Here is a 19,383-nt window from a genome sequence, read left to right as displayed (position 1 = left end):
GCATGTTTTTTTTCCCCAGGCAAGAGCAGAGCAGTGCTTTGGTAGAGCTGATGAAAGACTACCAGAGCTTAAAGTCTTCAATTAACACAATATTGGAGAGTGCTGATGCTATAGCAGACATAAAAGCTGTCCTAAAAGACCAAGAGGATACACGGAGATCCCTGTTGAAGGTAAACCCTGACAGATTGTGAAAATAGAGTTACTAACTTTTACTATCCAAGATAAACTTTAATGTGTGTCATTAATGCTCTTTCTTTCTGTAGCATGAAGCTGTTAAAGCAGAGATGGCCAGTAACCAGGATGTACTAGAGCGATTCTCCAGTAAAGGAAAGAAGCTTTTAAGTGAATTAAACAAGATCCCTGATTGCGACACCCAGACTGTGAAGACAGAAATAGATGCCACTGTGGACCAGTGGCTAGATGTGAGTTTGTCCGAATGCCGAATGATTAAGTTTTCAATAAAAATGATCTCATATAACAGAAACTAATAAGCAATATTCTTCATATCTGCACAGGTTTCAGAAAAAATCGAGGACAATCTCGAAAGTCTCAAGAGGAGTTCTGCTCTGTGGGTGGAAATCTACGATATCAGTGGAGAAATTGAAAGCTGGTCCAACAGCTCGGTTATGGATCTTACAGATGGACTCAATAACTTCAACGACAGCCAGAAAACTGCAAACAAACTCTCTGAAGTCAAGGCACGTTCCAATATGTGTTATTAAACACATTCATAAAACCAGAGCAACAGTTGTGTAATATTTTTATTCATTTTTCTGTGTAGGCGGATGTCGGTCTGAAAGAAAAGAAAATTGTTGCTTTACAAGAGAAAGTTTCAGAGCTCAAACAACTCTGCGGTGGACAAGATACCCCTGCTAAACTGCAGGTAAGGCTCACCTCCATTAGTTCTCCTGGTCATTGGTTTGATAATTGGTTTAATGATCTTTACACCATCTTTCAGGTCATGGAGACGGACCTCAAAAGGAAAATTAGTAACATTGAAGAGCTATGTAATCAATCCAAGAGCAATCTCCAAGATTTCTGCTCTCAGAAGAAACAGCTAGAAGATTTTCTCAACCGGATGTCCGATTGGTTGCAGAACGTTGAGAGATCTTTGGTGGAATCACCATGTGGAACAGCTCCTGAAGAGATCTGCAGAGTGAAGGTTTGTTTTGATGGACATATATTTGCATTTATGCATTTGGCAGACACTTTTATCCAAAGCAACTTACAATAGAAGAGCATAAGCAGTGATAGAACCAACAATGATTGCCGTATACAGTGCCGTGTTTATTAGTAAGCTAGATTCCACCAGAGAGGAACGGAAAGAGAGAAGGTTTTGGAAAATAACTTCAAGCCTCATTATAAAGAAATTAATGAATTGAGGCATTTCACAGTTAGCTAATTGTAACAGAGGACATTTGGTGCACATATACATTTGAGGTCAAAAGTTTACATACACCATGCAGAAACTGCAAAATGTTAAATATTATACCAAAATTAGAATGATAATGCAAAATGCATGTTATTTTTATTTAGTACTGACCTTAATAAATTATTTCACATAAAATACATTTACATATAGTCCACAAGAGAAAATAATAGTTGAATTTATAAAAATGGCCCTTGATTCTTAATACTGTGTTGTTACCTGAATGATCCACAGCTGTGTTTTTTGTTTAGTCATAGTTGTTCATGAGTCCCTTGTTTGTCCTGAATAGTTAAACTGCCCGCTGTTCTTCAGAAAAATCCTTCAGGTCCCACAAATTCTTTGGGTTTTCAGCATTTTTGTGTTCACTGATGCTTTAGAAGGAAAAACAATGCATTAAGTTCCGGGGATGAAAATTTTTGAATTTGAAGATCAGGGTAAATCATTTTGTCTTCTGGGAAACATGTAAGTATCTTCTGTAGCTTTTGAAGGGCAATACTAAATAAAAGAAAAATAAGATTTTGGGGCAAAATAAGAAAAATGTTCACATCTTCAATCTGTTCAAAAGTTTTCACTCTCAGCTCTTAATGCATAGTTTCTTTAAGCATCAGTGATCTCAAAATTATACAGTCATTGTTGGAAAGGGTTCAAATACTCAAAAATGATGAAAAACCAAAAGAACTTGTGGGACCTAAAAGATTTTTCTAAAGAACAGCGGGTAGTTTCTCATGTGGACTATATGCAAACGTCTTTATGTGAAATGTCTTGTTCAGGTCAGTACTCAATTAAACTAAAATAACATGCAGTTATTCCTTCATATTTTTGTAAAATAATTAACATTTTGCAGATTCTGCAAGGTATATGTAAACTTTTGACCTCAAATGTAGATATTTTAAAAGCGCTAAGGATCAGAGAGTGGGTGAACAATGGTCAGATATAACTACATTATGACTGTTTTGCAACTAGAAACCTTGCCTAACTTTACTTTTACATTTTCCATCCGTACAATTCATAGGAAATCCAAAAGGAGCTTCAGAACCAGCAGACCAGCATTGACTCAGCCCGGGAAAGCCTGAACACGCTTTGCAGAAAATACCCATCTGAGGAGCTTGCTGGTCTAGGTTCCTCTCTGACCGACCTCATCAAGAAATATGAAACAGTCAATCAGCTGTGTGTTAAGAAGCTTGTGTCCATGCAACATGGCCTCCAACAGCACTTCAGTGGTGAGAATCACTGTATTCCTGATTTAAAATAACCTTCCCTATTGATTCAAGGACAGGCATTTGTGAAAAATTTGTTTACTTACTATCTGCTTTGTCTTCTTCTTGTCTCAGATCTCGTGAAGGAGTTTCATACATGGCTGTCTGGACAGAAAGACATTGTGAGAGAATGTGCCGACCATTCTGGTGACATGAGCGTGGTGGAACGCAAACTGCAAAAACTAAAGGTACTTCACGCTAAAAAAAAAATATACCAAGCATTTGCGCATTCTTGTGATGCAAAGCTGAATTTTCAGCAACATTACTCTATCTTTCTTTCATCAGTCATAAAGAAATTGAGGAAAACATTTGAGGATTTCTCTCCATATAGTGGACTTCTATGGTGCCCGAGATTTTGAATTTGCAAAATGCAGTTTAAATGCAGCTTCAAAGGGCTCTAAGGAAGAAGGGTATTATCTAGCAAAACGATTGGTTATTTTCTAAAAAAAATTGCAGTTTATATACTTTTTCACCTTAAATGCTCATCTTGTCTGGCTCTGCGTGTACTCTGTGTATTCCGGTTCAAGACAGTTAGGGTATGTGGAAAACTCAAAATCGTCCTACATCTCTGTTTTACCTTTTTTGTAAAGGCCGTTTGATCTTCTTTGCATGTTCACTTTGTAAACACTGGGTCGCTACTTCTCCAGCGATGTAGGACGATTTTAAAGTTGGAGGAGAAAATGACATGAGATTTTTTCGACATACCCTAACTGTCTTGAACCGGAATACCCAGAGTACACGCAGAGCTAGACAAAACAAGCATTTGAGGTTAAAAAGTATAGAAATTGTCAATTTTTTTAGAAAATAACAGATCGTTTCGCTAGATAAGACCCTTCTTCCTCAGCTTGGATCATTTAGAAGCTGCATTCAAACTGCATTTTGGAAGTTCAAACTCGGGTGCACCATGGAAGTCCACTATATGGAACTGTTTTCCTCAAAAAGTATAATTTCTTTACGACTATAATAGAAAGACATGATCTTGGATGACAACGGGTTGAATACATTATCTGTAAATTTTTGCTCTGGAAGTGAACTACTCCTTTAATATTATCAATGTTGAAAACATGTTTTGTATGTGTAACACTTAGCACTTAAACTCACTGTAATACAGGGAGCTCTGGAGCGGGTGGATGATGGAGACAGCCGTCTAACGCTGGTGTGTACTGAGGGCGAGAAGCTTCTCCTGCACCTCCCCAAAGCCAGCGCTGGTCAAGTCCAGCAGAACCTCTCCTCCATCCAGCAAGACTGGGACAGCTACGTAGAGCAGTGTAAACAAAACCAACAAAACCTGGAAGAGAGCGCCAATCTGCTCAGCGGGTGAGTACTTAGCAGCAGCATCACTCTGCTGCTTGCTGGGTTAAATATTAGAGCGGCAGATTGTTTGAAATCATTCCTGGGGATAAACGGTAGGAGAGGACCTACACTCGGCTCTCAATTTGGCAGGGGGTTATATGTCACCAAACGCTCTGAATTAAAATCTGTGCTGTGTCTTTTTAGTTTCGAGGCCCGTCTGCAGAGGTTGACCCGCTGGCTGGAGCGCATGGATGTGAGGATGAGCACCGAGCTGCCTGAGGGGAGACACGGCGATCAGGAGAGAGTGACGTTGGAACGCGTGGAAGAATTCCAACATGAAGTGCTTAAAGAGAGGTTAGAACAATTAAAACATTAATTTTTTAAATATTGTATGATTGTTTGGAACATACATTCTAAAATTTAACCCTGGACCACAAAACCAGTCTATAACCAGGTATATTTGTAGCAATAGCCAACAATACACTGTATGGGTCAAAATTATCGATTTTTCTTTTATGACAAAAATCATTAGGATATTAAAGAAATGTTCCATGAAGATATTTTGTAAATGTCCAACTGTAAATATATCAAAACTTAATTCTTGATTAGTAATATGCATTACTAAAAACTTCATTTGGACATCTTTATAGGCGATTTTCTCAATATTTAGATTTTTTTGCACCCTCAGATTCCAGATTTTCAAATAGTTGTATCTCAGCCAAATGTTGTCCTATTCTAACGAACCATACATCAATGGAAAAAATAAAAAAATTGACCCTTATGACTGTTTTGTGGTCCAGTGTTACAAATATCCTAAATATTCCCCTCCCCCGCATAATAAAAAATAATAAAGAAATATTGAATTTCTTAAATATTTTTATTTTGGTAATTATATTTGTTTTATGAATGTTTTAGAAATAATTTATTATTCAAATTTATTGTTTATTAATTTAAATGCATGCACTTTGCATGTAACATATTTAAGTAAATAAGAAAATCATAATGCAAAATATAAAATTTATTATTAAATAAATTATTATTAAATAAAAAAAATTATTTAATACGTTTGGGAATTCTATTTATAAATAATCAATAAACAGTGTTTCTGTCACAACCCTGTCTGTCATTGGTTTCACCCATTGTCTCCCCCTGCCATTCTGTTGTGATTTGGTTTAGCCCTATGATTAGTCTTCGTTAGTGTCATCTGTATCACCTGTGTTTTCTTGATTAGTTTGCCTTTATAAGTCTGTCTTTGAGTTTAGTCTTTTGTCGGTCTTTAACGTTATCTGGATGTGTGTGAAAGCCCTCTGTGTTCCTGCCTGTTCCTGCCTTGTTCATCTTGGAGAATTCTATTAAATTTACTGTTGATTGTTAATCTCGTCTATCGTCTCGTCTCGTCCTGCACACCCGCGTGACAGAAAGACCGACCCAAAAAAAATTCACGGCGTCTTCCCCTGCGTTTATTTTCCGTTTTTTTTTGTATCAGTGTTTAGTTTTTTTTTTTTTCCCCCGTCATGAATGATCCCGCCGTCCTCATCCTCCTCCTGAAGCAGGGGAACCGCTCTCTCGAGGACCACACCAGAGACTTTATATTCCTCGCCCCGTTTACGCACTACCCGGACAGTTGCCTATGCACGTTCTACCGCGTGGGACTTAATGATAACATCCAGAGGCAGCTGTCCGGGGAGGGTCCTCGAGAGAGCCTCGCCGACTACATCGAGTGGGTGCTGGTGTCCAGCAGAGCTTCGTTGACCGCGAAGGATGACACCAGCCCCACTCCAGACCCAGAACCCAGCCCAACATCACCCCGACAAGCGGAGTTGCAGCCCGAGCCCACCGACGATGGAGAGCCCGAGCCGAGAGCGACAGAGCCAGAGCCGGACCCATCGGACCAGGTGCGAGAGCCGACTGCTACATCCGCGACGGTGGAGTGTGACGTGGAGCAAGAGAGGGCTACAGAGAGCCCTGCCCACTGCACCACCACTGGGGGTGAGAATGAGCAACACTCTGGGGACTTAATAGACTTTTCCACAGAACCACTGACCTGCCTGAACTTCCCACCCACCCGCCCTCTTCTGCCTATGCCTGAGTCTCCGCTGGTCCCGTCCAGCCATCCTGAGTCTCCGCTGGTCCCGTCCAGCCATCCTGAATCTCCGCTGGTCCCGTCCAGCCGTCCTGAATCTCCGCTGGTTCCGTCCAGTCGTCCAGAGTCATCGCTGATTTCGCCCAGCCTTCCAGAATCTCCGCTATCACCTGTCAGTCCCCCTGCTCACCCTCAGTCATCCACCTGTGCAGTGGGCTCGCCGCGGGACTGCCAGCTTCCATCGGCGTCTCGGCTGGAGGATTCCTCAGCTCCGCCTCCAGCCTCCGAGTCCTGGACTCCGCCTCGGCCCTTCGACCCCGCGGTTCCACCACGGCTCTCGACGCCCTCCTCTCCACCGTCGCCCGTCGATCCACCAGCTCCACCGGGCTCCATCGTCTTTCCGGCTCCGCCCTGGTCAGTCGTCACCCCATCGGCTCCTCAGGACTCTGCTCCTCCGGCTGTGCCTCGTCGCGCCGTCCCACCGGCTCCTTGGGACTCCTCCTTCCTGCGGGCACAGCCTCCATCCTCTGTCGCTCCGGCTCCGCCGCGGATCTCCGGGACTCCGCCTCCGCCTCGGGCGCCAGAGCCTGTTCCACCTTGGCCCTCCGGATCCTCGGCGTCACCCCGGATCATCGGCTCTCCGTCTCCGCCTCGGGCTCCTCCGCCATCTGCTCCGCCTCTGTCGGTCGGCCCCATGGAGTCGGCACGCCTTCCTCCACCATGGCTCCTCCCTCCGTCGGCTCCACCGTGGGCCGTCATCATGGCTGTGGTCTGGGTCAGTTCTTCCTGCTTCAGGTCCCTCCTGTTTCCTCCCTGGCTCCTCCCACCTTCGTCGCCCCCCTGGACTCTCATGACTTTGTTTGTTGTCCCCCTCCAGGGGTACCGTCCTCCGCCCAAGCCTCCTCCCTTATGTACTCTGTTGTTCCGCCCCTCTCGTTTTTTCCACGGCGCGAGGACGCGCCTTTCCGGAGGGGGGCGTGATGTCACAACCCTGTCTGTCATTGGTTTCACCCATTGTCTCCCCCTGCCATTCTGTTGTGATTTGGTTTAGCCCTATGATTAGTCTTCGTTAGTGTCATCTGTATCACCTGTGTTTTCTTGATTAGTTTGCCTTTATAAGTCTGTCTTTGAGTTTAGTCTTTTGTCGGTCTTTAACGTTATCTGGATGTGTGTGAAAGCCCTCTGTGTTCCTGCCTGTTCCTGCCTTGTTCATCTTGGAGAATTCTATTAAATTTACTGTTGATTGTTAATCTCGTCTATCGTCTCGTCTCGTCCTGCACACCCGCGTGACAGTTTCATTATTAATGAATTATATTTAAACTAATAAATAAGTACATAAATAAATAAATAATGTGTTATGATTAATGCATGTAATTTGGGAATAGTATTTGTTTTATAAATGTTTTATAAATGATTTGTTATTATTAACATGTATGTAAGTATTATTTATTTATTTAAATGCAGGCATTTTGCATGTAACATACTTAATAAATAAAAAAAATACTTAGGCAAAATATATGTATTTTAATATTAAATAGATTATTATTAAATACATACATTATTAATACTAGATAGCATTTTTAAAATTGCTTATGGAAAATATGTATTTTTATTTATATTTTTATTATGGGGTTTTTAAACATGTTCTCAAACTCTTTGCCAATCATACTAATGAAATTATTTTATTTGAATTAGTTCTGCATGGAAATATAACTAACATGTTATTTAAAAAAAATTCTGTTCATTCTTACATGATAATTTTTATGACACTAAAACAATATTTTTTATTTTTATTAAATGTGACCTGGACATGTGTTTTGCGAGACTCATACATAAATACAGTTCTAATATTGACAACTTTATAGCATTCACTCACAGTATTTTGTATTATGTTTTCATATAATATGTAAGTAATTATAATAAATTTAAATACATAAAATTAAAAATAATTCCAATCTTTTATCCTGTAGGGACTCGTTTGAGAGTCTGTGCCAGGAAGCTCAGTCCCTGAGTGAGGGTGGTCATGGCAGTGGGGCAGAACTGCGGGCGTCTGCGCAGCTGCAGTTGCAGCATCAGACACTTCTCAAGGCAGCGAGGGAGAGACTGCGCATATGTCAGCTCAGCATGCAGGAGCAGCAGAACTTCGAGGAGACGCTGCAAAGCACCTGGGGATGGCTCAGCGGAGTACAGGAGCGACTCAATTCACTCAACAGCACCAATGGGAATAAAGAGACCCTGGAGAAGAGACTGGGATTGGTTCAGGTCAGAAAACACAGTCATGCCACACTATTAGTTAATATTGTTAAATTATTCATACTCCAAATTTGATTACTTTTCACTCTTTTATAAACCCAAATTTAAACTCTTTGTCAATCATTATAATGTAATATAATATAATATAATATAAAACATAATACTAAGCCTAATTTTATTTTAAGATAACATGTTAATGTTGAGATTGCCAGTCTTGCCAATTAATATATGGCATACATTTTATTAAACCTAAATTCAAACTTTTTGTCACTCATCATTATAGCATATATTTTTATATATGATATTGTTATGATTATTATTTATTATTATTGATATAAATATAACAGTCAGTCTGTTTTATTTTAATGTATTTTTAAGATATTTAAGATATATTATTGATATAACTGGTAAATTGTGATTACCAGTCAATTAATATGGCATTCATTTGATTAAACCTGAATTCAAACCTTTTAACAGTCATCATTATTATATAATTGTATTATTTATTGATAACTGTTTAATTTAATTACATTTTTAATTTAATTTAATTTTAAATTTAATTTATTTTTTATTTTATTTTATATTTTATTTATTTTATTAAACCTGAACTTCAACTTTTTTGTCGATATAACTTTTTAATTTAATTTAATTGTATTGTATTTGTTTAAATTATTTTATTATTTTATTTTATTAAACCTGAACTTAAACATTTTAACAATCAGCATTATTATATTATAAATTTGAGATATTATGTTATTACATTATTGATATAAATATATTAGTCAGTCTATTGTATTGTATTGTATTTTTAATTAAATTTATTTAAATTAATTTATTATTTTTTTATTTTATTTATTTTATTAAACCTGAACTAAAACTTTTTAACGATCAGCATAATTTAATTTAATTTAATTTAATTTAAATGTTTTACATTTTTATTTTAAATTTAATTACATTTTATTCAATTAAATTGTATTTTATTAAACCTGAACTCAAACTTTTTAACAATCAGCATTATTATATCATAAATTTGAGATATTATATATTATTATATTATCGATATAAATATATTATTTTATTTAACCTTAGTTCTTTTTAAACAAATATAATAGCCAGGTGATTAAACATGCCCAATTCTTTTTATGATTTTTGAATACAACTACAGTAGATTATAAAAAATTACATATGAGCGTTGATATTTTGATGATGTTGTTTCAGGACATCTTGTTGATGAAGGGTGAAGGAGAGGTGAAGCTAAACATGACCGTAGGGAAGGGAGAACAGGTGCTGAAGAACTGCGGTAGGGATAAACAGGAAATGATTCGCTCTCAGCTCAAAAGTCTGAAGGATTCCTGGGCCAATATCCTCATGACCGCCATGAGCTGCCACAGGTGAGTTCCTGCCTCCTCTTATGAAGCCTCATGGCGACTTGGCAGAATACTGTAATAGTCATTTGTGTGTGTGACACAGTCGTCTGGAGTGGACCGTGGCTCAGTGGGGCAGTTTTCAGGAGAGTAAAGCTCAGCTGCAGCAGTGGATGGAGATGGTGGAGCAGGAGGCAGGAGTGGCTCTGCCGCAGCAGCCCGGGCTGAAAGAGAAAGCTTCGCTGCTGGAGCGCCTACGGGCCATTCAAGCTGACGTGGAGGTCCATTCATCAGCACTGACACGTCTGAATGAGAAATCCACAGAGCTGTATGAGAAGACAGGAGACCAGGCATTTGCAGAGGGACCGAAATCTGAGTTCAACACCCAGTTTACCAACATCACATCTGTCATTAAGGTGACAATTTGTCATTTTATTTTAAATATAGAAGCCAAACCACTTCCTGTATGTCACTCTAGATAACAGGGTCTGCTGAATGCTTGACAACAACATGAAACGGATTTGACAAACATAAGGATTTTATTTTGAAATTACTGTTCTTACCTTAACCTGAAATCAAATGTTTTTTCATAATGATTAAATTATTTAGTGTTTTTTTTATTTTATTTTATTTCATTTTATTTAATTTTACTTCATTTTAAGCACCCAGTTTACCAACCTCACAGCTGTCATTACGGTAAAAATTATTTTATTTTATTTTATTTTATTTTATTTTAAACAACCAGTCTACCAACCTCACAGCTGTCATTAAGGTACATTTTATTTTATTTTATTTTATTTTAAGCACCCAGTACCAACCTCACAGCTGTCATTAAAATAAATTTTATTATTTTAGTTTAATTTAGTTTAGTTTAGTTTAGATTAAACAACCAGTTTACCAACCTCACAGCTGTCATTGAGGTAAAAATTATTTTATTTTATTTTAACAACAAGTTTACCAAATTCACAGCTGCCATTAAGGTACATTTTAATTTAATTTAATTTAATTTTTATTTTATTTTATTTTATTTTATTTTATTTTATTTTATTTTATTTTATTTTATTTTATTTTATTATTTTATTTTATTTTATTTTATTTTATTTTAAACACCCAGTTTACCAACCTCACAGCTGTCATTACGGTAAAAATTATTTTATTTTATTTTATTTTAAACAACCAGTTTACCAACCTCACAGCTGTAATTAAGGTAAATTTTATTTTATTTTATTTTATTTTAAGCACCCAGTACCAACCTCACAGCTGTCATTAAAATAAATTTTATTATTTTAGTTTAGTTTAGTTTATTTTAAACAACCAGTTTACCAACCTCACAGCGGTCATTATGGTAAAAATTATTTTATTTTATTTTATTTTATTTTATTTTATTTTATTTTATTTTATTTTATTTTATTTTATTTATTTTATTTTATTTTATTTTATTTTATTTTATTTTATTTTATTTTATTTTATTTTATTTTAAACAACCAGTTTACCAACCTCACAGCTGTCATTAAGGTAAATTTTATTTTATTTTATTTTATTTTATTTTAAGCACCCAGTACAACCTCAACCAGTTTACCAACCTCACAGCTGTCATTGTGGTAAAAATTATTTTATTTTATTTTATTTAAACAAGTTTACCAAATTCACAGCTGCCATTAAGGTACATTTTAATTTAATTTAATTTAATTTAATTTAATTTAATTTAATTTTATTTTTTAATTTAATTTTATTTTATTTTTAACACCCAGTTTACCAACCTCACAGCTGTCATTAATGTAAAAAAATATGCCATCTAAAATTAAATACACAATCCAAACCACTTCCTGTAAGACGAGAAAAAAATTAAAATAAGGTAAATTTTCTGAGTTTCAGCATTTCTAATATTTTGTGTAATGTCCTATTTTGCAGAATAAGGTACAACAGATGGAGGAAATCGTCAAAGAGCATGAGCAGTACATGGAGTCAGTGCGTGACTTGAACGACTGGCTCACATCAGCTAAAGAAGAGCTCCAGCGCTGGTCAGACATGTCTGGAGACGCTGCTTCTGTTCAGAGGAAACTCTCTAAAGTCAGGGTATGTTCATCTCATAAACTATACTGTGCTCTGATATCCAATTGTGCACACAATAAGACCAGAAACAAGTCAATTTTGACCTAATATAATATTGACTTAATGTTAAAATTGAGTCAATTTGGATTTGATCGACTTTAAACTTTTGTCATTCAATTTTAGGGGCTGTTAGACTCTAAGAAACAAGGGCATGAACGCCTGACCCGTGTGCAGAGCTGCGGTGCCGCCACACGCGACCACACCTCCACAGTGGGCTGTGAGGTTCTGGAGAGAGAGGAGGCCGGACTGCTTTCGGCATGGGAACAGTGGGAGCGTGGAGCTAAACATGTGTGCTCTGGTCTGGAGGGCGTTCTGGCTCAGATGGCCAACTCAGAGCAGGAGTTCAATAGCCTAGCTGCGCAGCTGGAGCAGGACCTCCAGGACTTCAGCAGTAAGCTGCAAGAGTGGCGCATCAAACTACAGCAGGTGGAAGATATGACCGCCAGTGAAGAGGCTGTGCAGGGATGGCAGATAGCAAAGGTTAGGCCTACAGAACAAAAATTTAGTAATGATTTATTAAAAATTTCTGTCATTTTAAAGTTGCTAAACTTAATGTTTTTGTGTGATTCAGGATGTCCTGGAAGCATTGTTAAACATTGAGCCCATGTCGGACAGTTTGAAGTGTCAGCTGAATGACTTGTGCCGGTTCTCCAGAGATCTGGGCGCTCAATCTGAGAAAGTGTCTGCCCTCATTAAAGAATACAACAGGTTGGAGAGCTCAAATCCAACTCTTCCAGTTTTTACTTTAGGTTTTAGCTGTAGCAGAACATATGAGTACACAGAGAGTCTACTATTATTATTGTAAACTAAAATAAATATAATATGATCATTAGATCCAAAACTTTAAATAAAAAAAATACTAAAAAACAATATTTTTAATAGCATTAACACTAACTGAATTGATAGGATTTGTTAGGAATAATTTGTATTTTTAAGAAAAAAAGCTTTAGTTGAAATAAAATTATTGAAACTAAAACTGTAATAAAAAGACATTTAAGATATACGTGTAAAAATGATAAAAAAAGGTTATAAAAATGACAAAAAGCTAAAAAAAAAATTAGAAATAAAATTAAAATAGTATATAACAAAATAATTTTCATTAATTAAAATAAAGCTTAAATAAAATGTAAACAGTAGACAACAAAACTAAAAGATATATATACTGTACTGTACTGTATATATATATATATATATATATATACAGTACAGACCAAAAGTTTGGACACACCACTTGTGAAAAAATATCTTTCAGGTGGTCAAATAGCAAATAGTGGAGCTCTGCAGCCACCTACTGGTAAAAGTTATTTTTTTTACTTTTAAAACTGGATTTTCCAAAAGATGGGCAAAAATCTTACACTAAACCATGTGAAATTATCCATGTTATCCCCATGAATTAAAGTTATAAATGTGGGTCTTTTATAAAGTGAATTTTACATAAAAAGCAGTTTTTGTATAAAACCCCATTTAAAAAATATTTATTTATTAATTTATATATATTTAAAAAATATCACTAACCCACTGAAAACTGCACAAATGTAGAGTAAAAACTTTAATTAACAGAAAAATATACAGTACAGACCAAAAGTTTGGACACACCTTCTCATTCATTTGAATGAGAAGGTGTGTCCAAACTTTTGATCTGTACTGTATATAAACATTGCTTTTGAGACTAATTGGAGTAAATATTTTAGCAATAATAATTTACTAAAATGAAAACTAAAATAAAAAAGGTAATTCATAATAAAATTAGTTTTCATTTTTAGCAGAACATCTTTGTTCACAGGGAGACTAGTGTTATTATTGTTAACTAAAATAAATATAATATAAAGATTAGAACCAAAATATTTCTAATAAAAATTAGAAGTGTTACCTTAGCACTAAACACAAATTTATTTTTTAGGAATCATTTTTATTTCTAAGAAAATGTTTTAGTTGAAATGTTAAAATTACTGAAAATAAAACTGATATAAAAAAAATCAAAGATAAATATAAGTTGTAAAAAAGGTATCAAAAATACTAAAATGTAAACCAAAATGAAAACTGAAAATATTAAAATAAAAGCTATTTCAATATTACAACATTACTAAAGCTATTTTAAATAGTACAGACTGGCCACATTAATAAAATATTTTTCATTAATTGAAATAAAGATATAAACACTAGACAAAACTTAATAAAAAAAAATGAATTAGAAATGTTGCATTGGAACTGACTGAAGTACAATTTTTTATTTTTAATAAAAAGTTTTAGTTATAATACTAAAATGACTAAAACTGAAATGAAAATAAAATAAAGCCAAATGCATAAAAATAAAAAAATATATATAAAAAATCCTAAACTAAAATGAAAATAAAATATAAAAATAAAAGCTAATTCAAAATGAATAATTAAAACAGTAATAGTATATAAATAATACTAAAATAATACTGAGACAGAATGGCCGAGAGTCAGCTAATATGATGAACCGAGAGACTCTGGCTTACATTTAAAACCACCCATAACAGTTTGGTTTTTTCTCATAATGTTTCAGGGGTGGGCAAATATGAAATCAATGAAAATCACAGACAACAGCATACAACAAAACAGCAGCTCATTCAAATAATCAAGCAGATGCCACAAATGGTTCAACACAAACAGCAGTAAAGAAATTAATGGACAGTTTGTGTAGATTTCTGCAGTTATCTGCAGAATCGATCAGTTTACAAACCCAACTCTTAAATGTAATTGAAATATTTAGTGCATTGAACTTTAAAAATGGACAAAATCAGCTAATCGTCTTTCTCAGAAGTGCTCATTTTTGCAACCATTAAGATTGTAAAACTGGAAAAATCATATTTGAGTTTGCTGACTTGTTTTTGTGTACAGTACGCATTAGAGAGTCTACTGAGACTCAATGTTCAAATCCCTTTGTTTGCAGTAGTTGTTTCTAACATCTTTCTGCCTTTCTCTAGCCTCAGTCTCCAGGCGTCTCGAGAGTGTCTGGGAAAGGAGAAGCTCCTGGAGCAGCGCTTCCGTGCCACTTTTCGAGACTTCCAGCAGTGGCTGGTCAATGCCAAAATCAATACGGCCAAATGTTTCGACGTGCCTCAGAACCTGGCTGAAGCATCATCCAGCCTGCAGAAGATCCAGGTAACATTTTATTGATTTACTATTTATATAACTCAATTTTAGGGATACACTGAAATGAAAATTCTTGGCTGAAGCCGAACAAAATTCTAAATTAAACACTGGGCCACTTGTATTTTTTTCACCTTTGAATGAATTAAATGCTTTTTATAGTTTTGTCTTTCTTTAAAAAAAAAAAAAATCAATTACAAAACAAATATTTAAAAATATTACTTAACACTGCACATTTTTAACATTCTAGTAGATGTTATAGCCTACCAACAAAGCACAATTTAACTTAAAATTAATAAGTTAGTAAAATAATATTCTTTGGCCATTTTTAAGACCCCCTTCTTGAATCAGGTTTTTAATGTACAAATAAATGCAGCCTTGACCAAAGGAGAATGTTAGAATAAATGTATTAATAGAGCTGTTGTAATGATTGTTATCATTATTTTTGTCTTACTTTTTATTTTATTTTACAGTAAAATTGCAATGCTAACATTTATGAATGTTGACTTGTATTTTGGCGGAAACCCGCAAGAAGACCTCAGTACTACTTTTTGCTGACAGCAGCAGATTTATGAATGATTCTCATTACGCTGTTTCAGCACAGATTTCCCTTGTGCTTTTGACTTTGAACCCTGGCTAACAAGCTTGTGCAGCACTGTCAGAATAAATACAATTTGTGCATGTATTAGACAACATACCCTTCTGTAGTTTATTTACTAATGGTTTAAGGCCATTTCACGATTTCAGTCATCAGTAACCAGCAACAACCACCCCTTTCTCTTCTCATCGAAGGCATGCAATGCGTTTCTAAACAGTCTCTTGCTGTCGGTGCTTGTAATGATTTTTGCATTTTTCTCTGACAGTTTTAAATGCTTCCACAGTGCTGACATTCAATGCATCCCTACTTAATTTAGTTAAAGGATTAGTTCACTTTCATAACAACAATGTACAGATAATGTACTCACGCCCTTGTCATCCAAGATGTTCATGTCTTTCTTTCCTCCGTCGTAAAGAAGTTGTTTTTTTGAGGAAAACATTTCAGGATTTCTCTCTTTATAATGAATATGGATGGTGCCCCGAAGTTTGAACTTCCGAAATGCACTTTAAATGCAGCTTCAAAATGCTCTAAACGATCCCAGCCGATGAGGAAGGGTCTTATCTAGCAAAACAATCGGTTATTTTCGAAACAAATTGACAATTTATATACTTTTTAACATCAAATACTCGTCTTGTCTCATCTCTGCGCAGCACATGCAAACTCAGTGTGATTGAGGTAAATACAGTTAGGGTACGTCTAAAAACTCCCATCTCGTTTATGTCTTCAATGTCAAAATCGTCCTATAATGCAGTTTTTACCTTTTTTGTAAAGGGAGTTTGAGTTTCTTTGTATGTTCACTTTGTAAACACTATGTCGGTACTTTTGCAGCGATCTAAGGTGATTTTGAAGTTAGGGAAGAAAACGAGATGGGAGTTTTTAGACGTACCCTAACTGTATTTATCTGAATCACACAGACTTCGCATGCGCTGCGCAGAGATGAGACAAGACGAGCATTTGAGGTTAAAAAGTATATAAATTGTCAATTTGTTTCGAAAATAACCGATCGTTTCGCTAGATAAGACCCTTCCTCCTCGACTGGGATTGTTTAGAGCCCTTTGAAGCTGCATTTAAAGTGCATTTAAACTGCATTTCGGAAGTTCAAACTTCGGGGCGCCATCCATATCCATTATAAAGAGAGAAACCCTGAAAAAACACAATTTCTTTACAACTGAGGAAAGAAAGACATGAACATCTTGGATGACAAGGGGGTGAGTACATTATCTGTGCATTGTTGTTATGAAAGTGAACTAATCCTTCAAAGGTTCTAAGGGTGAGTTGTTCTTATTGCAGGAGTTTCTGAGTGACCGTGAACAAGGCCATGGCAAACTGAACACAGTGGCAGCCAGCGGAGAGCTACTGATGAGTATCACTGCCAAAGACAGAGTGGAGTCAGTCAGAGCCAAAATCAACACGGCCAGAGAAGACTGGAAAAACCTCATGACCAACCTGCATCACAGAGAAACGGCCTTACAGGTGTCTGACACTGGCGTCATTTGATCATAAATTAACACACATCTGTTGAATCTAAGACTCTATTGATTCTGTAATGCACTAACAACTACCTGCAGCATCCTAAAAATCTAGTTACATTTATTATTCATGTTATTCGATATTTCTTGAAAGGTTAGAGCATTACTTGCAATCACAAGGTGTACTTAAGTAAATAATTTATACGGTATCATAAACCTCAGTAGACCAAAAAACATAATTCGTTCTCTCTTTAATGTACCATCATTGATTTTTTTCTTCCAGAATCTTCAGGCTCAGATGCGGGACTTCGAAACGAGCGTGGAGCCGCTCCAGGACTGGCTGAATGAAACCGAGGAAGCCGTCCAGGAGAGCAGCAGTCGGCTGCATGATCTCACAGCCAAGAAACAGGAGCTGCACAGGTTACAGGTGAAGTACAGCGTAATCAAAACCAGCTCTGTTCACGGTCATTAGCATAACAGCCAGTCATAAGCATCATTGTAGCTTATCAGAGTAGTTACACTTCATTGCATTGCTGCTGTTGTCAGTATTTTGCTCATGGACTTGTGGATAAATGTAGATATGTAGACAAGAATTTAAATCTGTTTTTTTTTAGACTAATTGTATTTACACTACCAGTCAAATGTTTTTGAACAGTAAGATTTTTAATGTTTTTTTAAGAAGTCTTTTCTGCTCACCAAGCCTGCATTTATTTGATCCAAAGTACAGCAAAAACAATTTTAAATATTTTTACTATTCAGATGAACTGTTTTCTATTTAATATGTGAATTCAAACTGAATTTTTTAGCATCATTACTCCAGTCACATGATCCTTTAGAAATCATTCTAATATTCTGATTTGCTGCTGAAAAAACATTATTATTATGTTGAAAAGGTTTTTTTAATGAACAGAAAGTTCAAAAGAACAGCATTTATCTGAAATAGAAATCTTTTGTAACATTATAAACGACTTTATCATCACTTTTGATGAATTTAAAGCATCCTTGCTAAATAAAAGTATTAATTTCTATAATTTCTTTCCCCCAATTTTTTTTAAATAATTAAAATTAAATATAGTGTTATAACATTACAAGAGCTTTTTATTTCGGATAAATGCTGATCTTTGGATCTTTCTATTCATCAAAGAATCCTGAAAAAAAATTAATATTGATGATAATAATAAGTGTTTCTTGAGCAGCCAATCAGAATATTAGAGTGATTTCTGAAGGATCATGTGACTGAAGTAAAAATTCAGCTTTAAAATCACAGGAATAAATTACATTTTAAAATATATTCAAATAGAAAACAGTTATTTTGAATAGTAAAAATATTTCAAAATTTTACTGTTTTTACTGTATTTTGGATTAAAAAAAATGCAGGCTTGGTGAGCTGAAGAGACTTGTTTAAAAAACATTAAAAATCTTTTGACTGGTAGTGTATATTATTTTTAATTTGAATACATTGGATACAAGGTGAACATGAAATAACATTCACAACTCATTTAATTTCCATAATATGACATATTTCTCAGTGAGCTGAGAAATTCAATGAATTAAATATGTATACTTTGTAATATTTGTAAAGATATGTAGGGCAAAAATCTCAATTTTCGGGGCTTATGAAAAGTATGCTGTTATTAAAAGTTATTTTATTCGGATGAAAGATTATAAATATTTGTGCCAGTTCTATTTTATTAATAATATTTATAGACTGTTCTGATATTTTCAATTATTTTTATATTTTCAGTTTTCATTTTTAATAAAACATTTACTAGTTTTAGTATTTTTTTTTTAGCAGTTTCTTTTATTTAACAAATATTTAGTTTTAGTAGTAATAGTTTCAAGCTCTTGTTTATTTCAATTAGGTGCCAAGGCAACATTTCAATTTTGTTTTTAAAGTTGTTCATTTAACCAGGGATGTGCATTATAAAAGTAAGTAGGGTCATATTGTGTTTCATGTTGACTTTAATGTCAAAATGGTTGCAGAAAATGATCAGTGCATGTAAGACAGCTGCATTCATGTCATACTTTAATCTGCATCTCTGTCATACTCATATTAACATTGCTTCTTCTCAGTCTTAACATCTGTGCTGTTCATGTGCTGCCATGTTGCTTTATTAATCATCTGCTAACACAGAAGTGTGTGCGATGCTGCTCTGTGCTAACGTGCCTGTGCTTTCACAGTCTCTGCTAGAGGAATTAGCCTCTAAGGAGTCTCAGCTGCACAGGTTGAGGGAGAAGGCCCAGCAGCTGTGGGACGGACACACGGCCGGAAAGGGCTTTGTGCACCGTGTCTCGCAGCTCTCAGCTCAGTACCTAGCTTTAAGCAACCTGACCAAGGTAACGTTCTGCATGTCTGTCCGCTGGCTACCTGTTTCTAGTGCTGCAAGGGTTGACAAACTTTATGTGCAT

General features: G+C 35.6%; 1 protein-coding gene across 1 annotated transcript in view; it reads left to right on the top strand.

The window, feature by feature from the left end:
* LOC141296270 (nesprin-1-like) overlaps positions 1-19,383 on the top strand; it is a 100,898-nt gene that overhangs the window by 40,655 nt on the left and 40,860 nt on the right. The window contains exons 42-60 of the mRNA XM_073827534.1: positions 20-170; positions 264-422; positions 516-698; positions 782-883; positions 959-1,162; positions 2,442-2,649; positions 2,761-2,873; positions 3,797-4,002; positions 4,183-4,332; positions 8,032-8,323; positions 9,533-9,705; positions 9,785-10,094; positions 11,590-11,754; positions 11,914-12,270; positions 12,362-12,498; positions 14,742-14,919; positions 16,796-16,978; positions 17,258-17,401; positions 19,156-19,311. Coding sequence (XP_073683635.1) covers positions 20-170; positions 264-422; positions 516-698; positions 782-883; positions 959-1,162; positions 2,442-2,649; positions 2,761-2,873; positions 3,797-4,002; positions 4,183-4,332; positions 8,032-8,323; positions 9,533-9,705; positions 9,785-10,094; positions 11,590-11,754; positions 11,914-12,270; positions 12,362-12,498; positions 14,742-14,919; positions 16,796-16,978; positions 17,258-17,401; positions 19,156-19,311 — 3,571 coding nt within the window. The remainder of the gene's footprint in view (positions 1-19; positions 171-263; positions 423-515; positions 699-781; positions 884-958; positions 1,163-2,441; positions 2,650-2,760; positions 2,874-3,796; positions 4,003-4,182; positions 4,333-8,031; positions 8,324-9,532; positions 9,706-9,784; positions 10,095-11,589; positions 11,755-11,913; positions 12,271-12,361; positions 12,499-14,741; positions 14,920-16,795; positions 16,979-17,257; positions 17,402-19,155; positions 19,312-19,383) is intronic.

The sequence above is a fragment of the Garra rufa genome, chromosome 21 (assembly GCF_049309525.1).
Source record: "Garra rufa chromosome 21, GarRuf1.0, whole genome shotgun sequence".
NCBI classification, from domain to species: Eukaryota; Metazoa; Chordata; class Actinopteri; order Cypriniformes; family Cyprinidae; genus Garra; species Garra rufa.
Note: the sequence above shows the minus strand (reverse complement) of the source record. Positions and strands in the feature narration are given on the sequence as shown.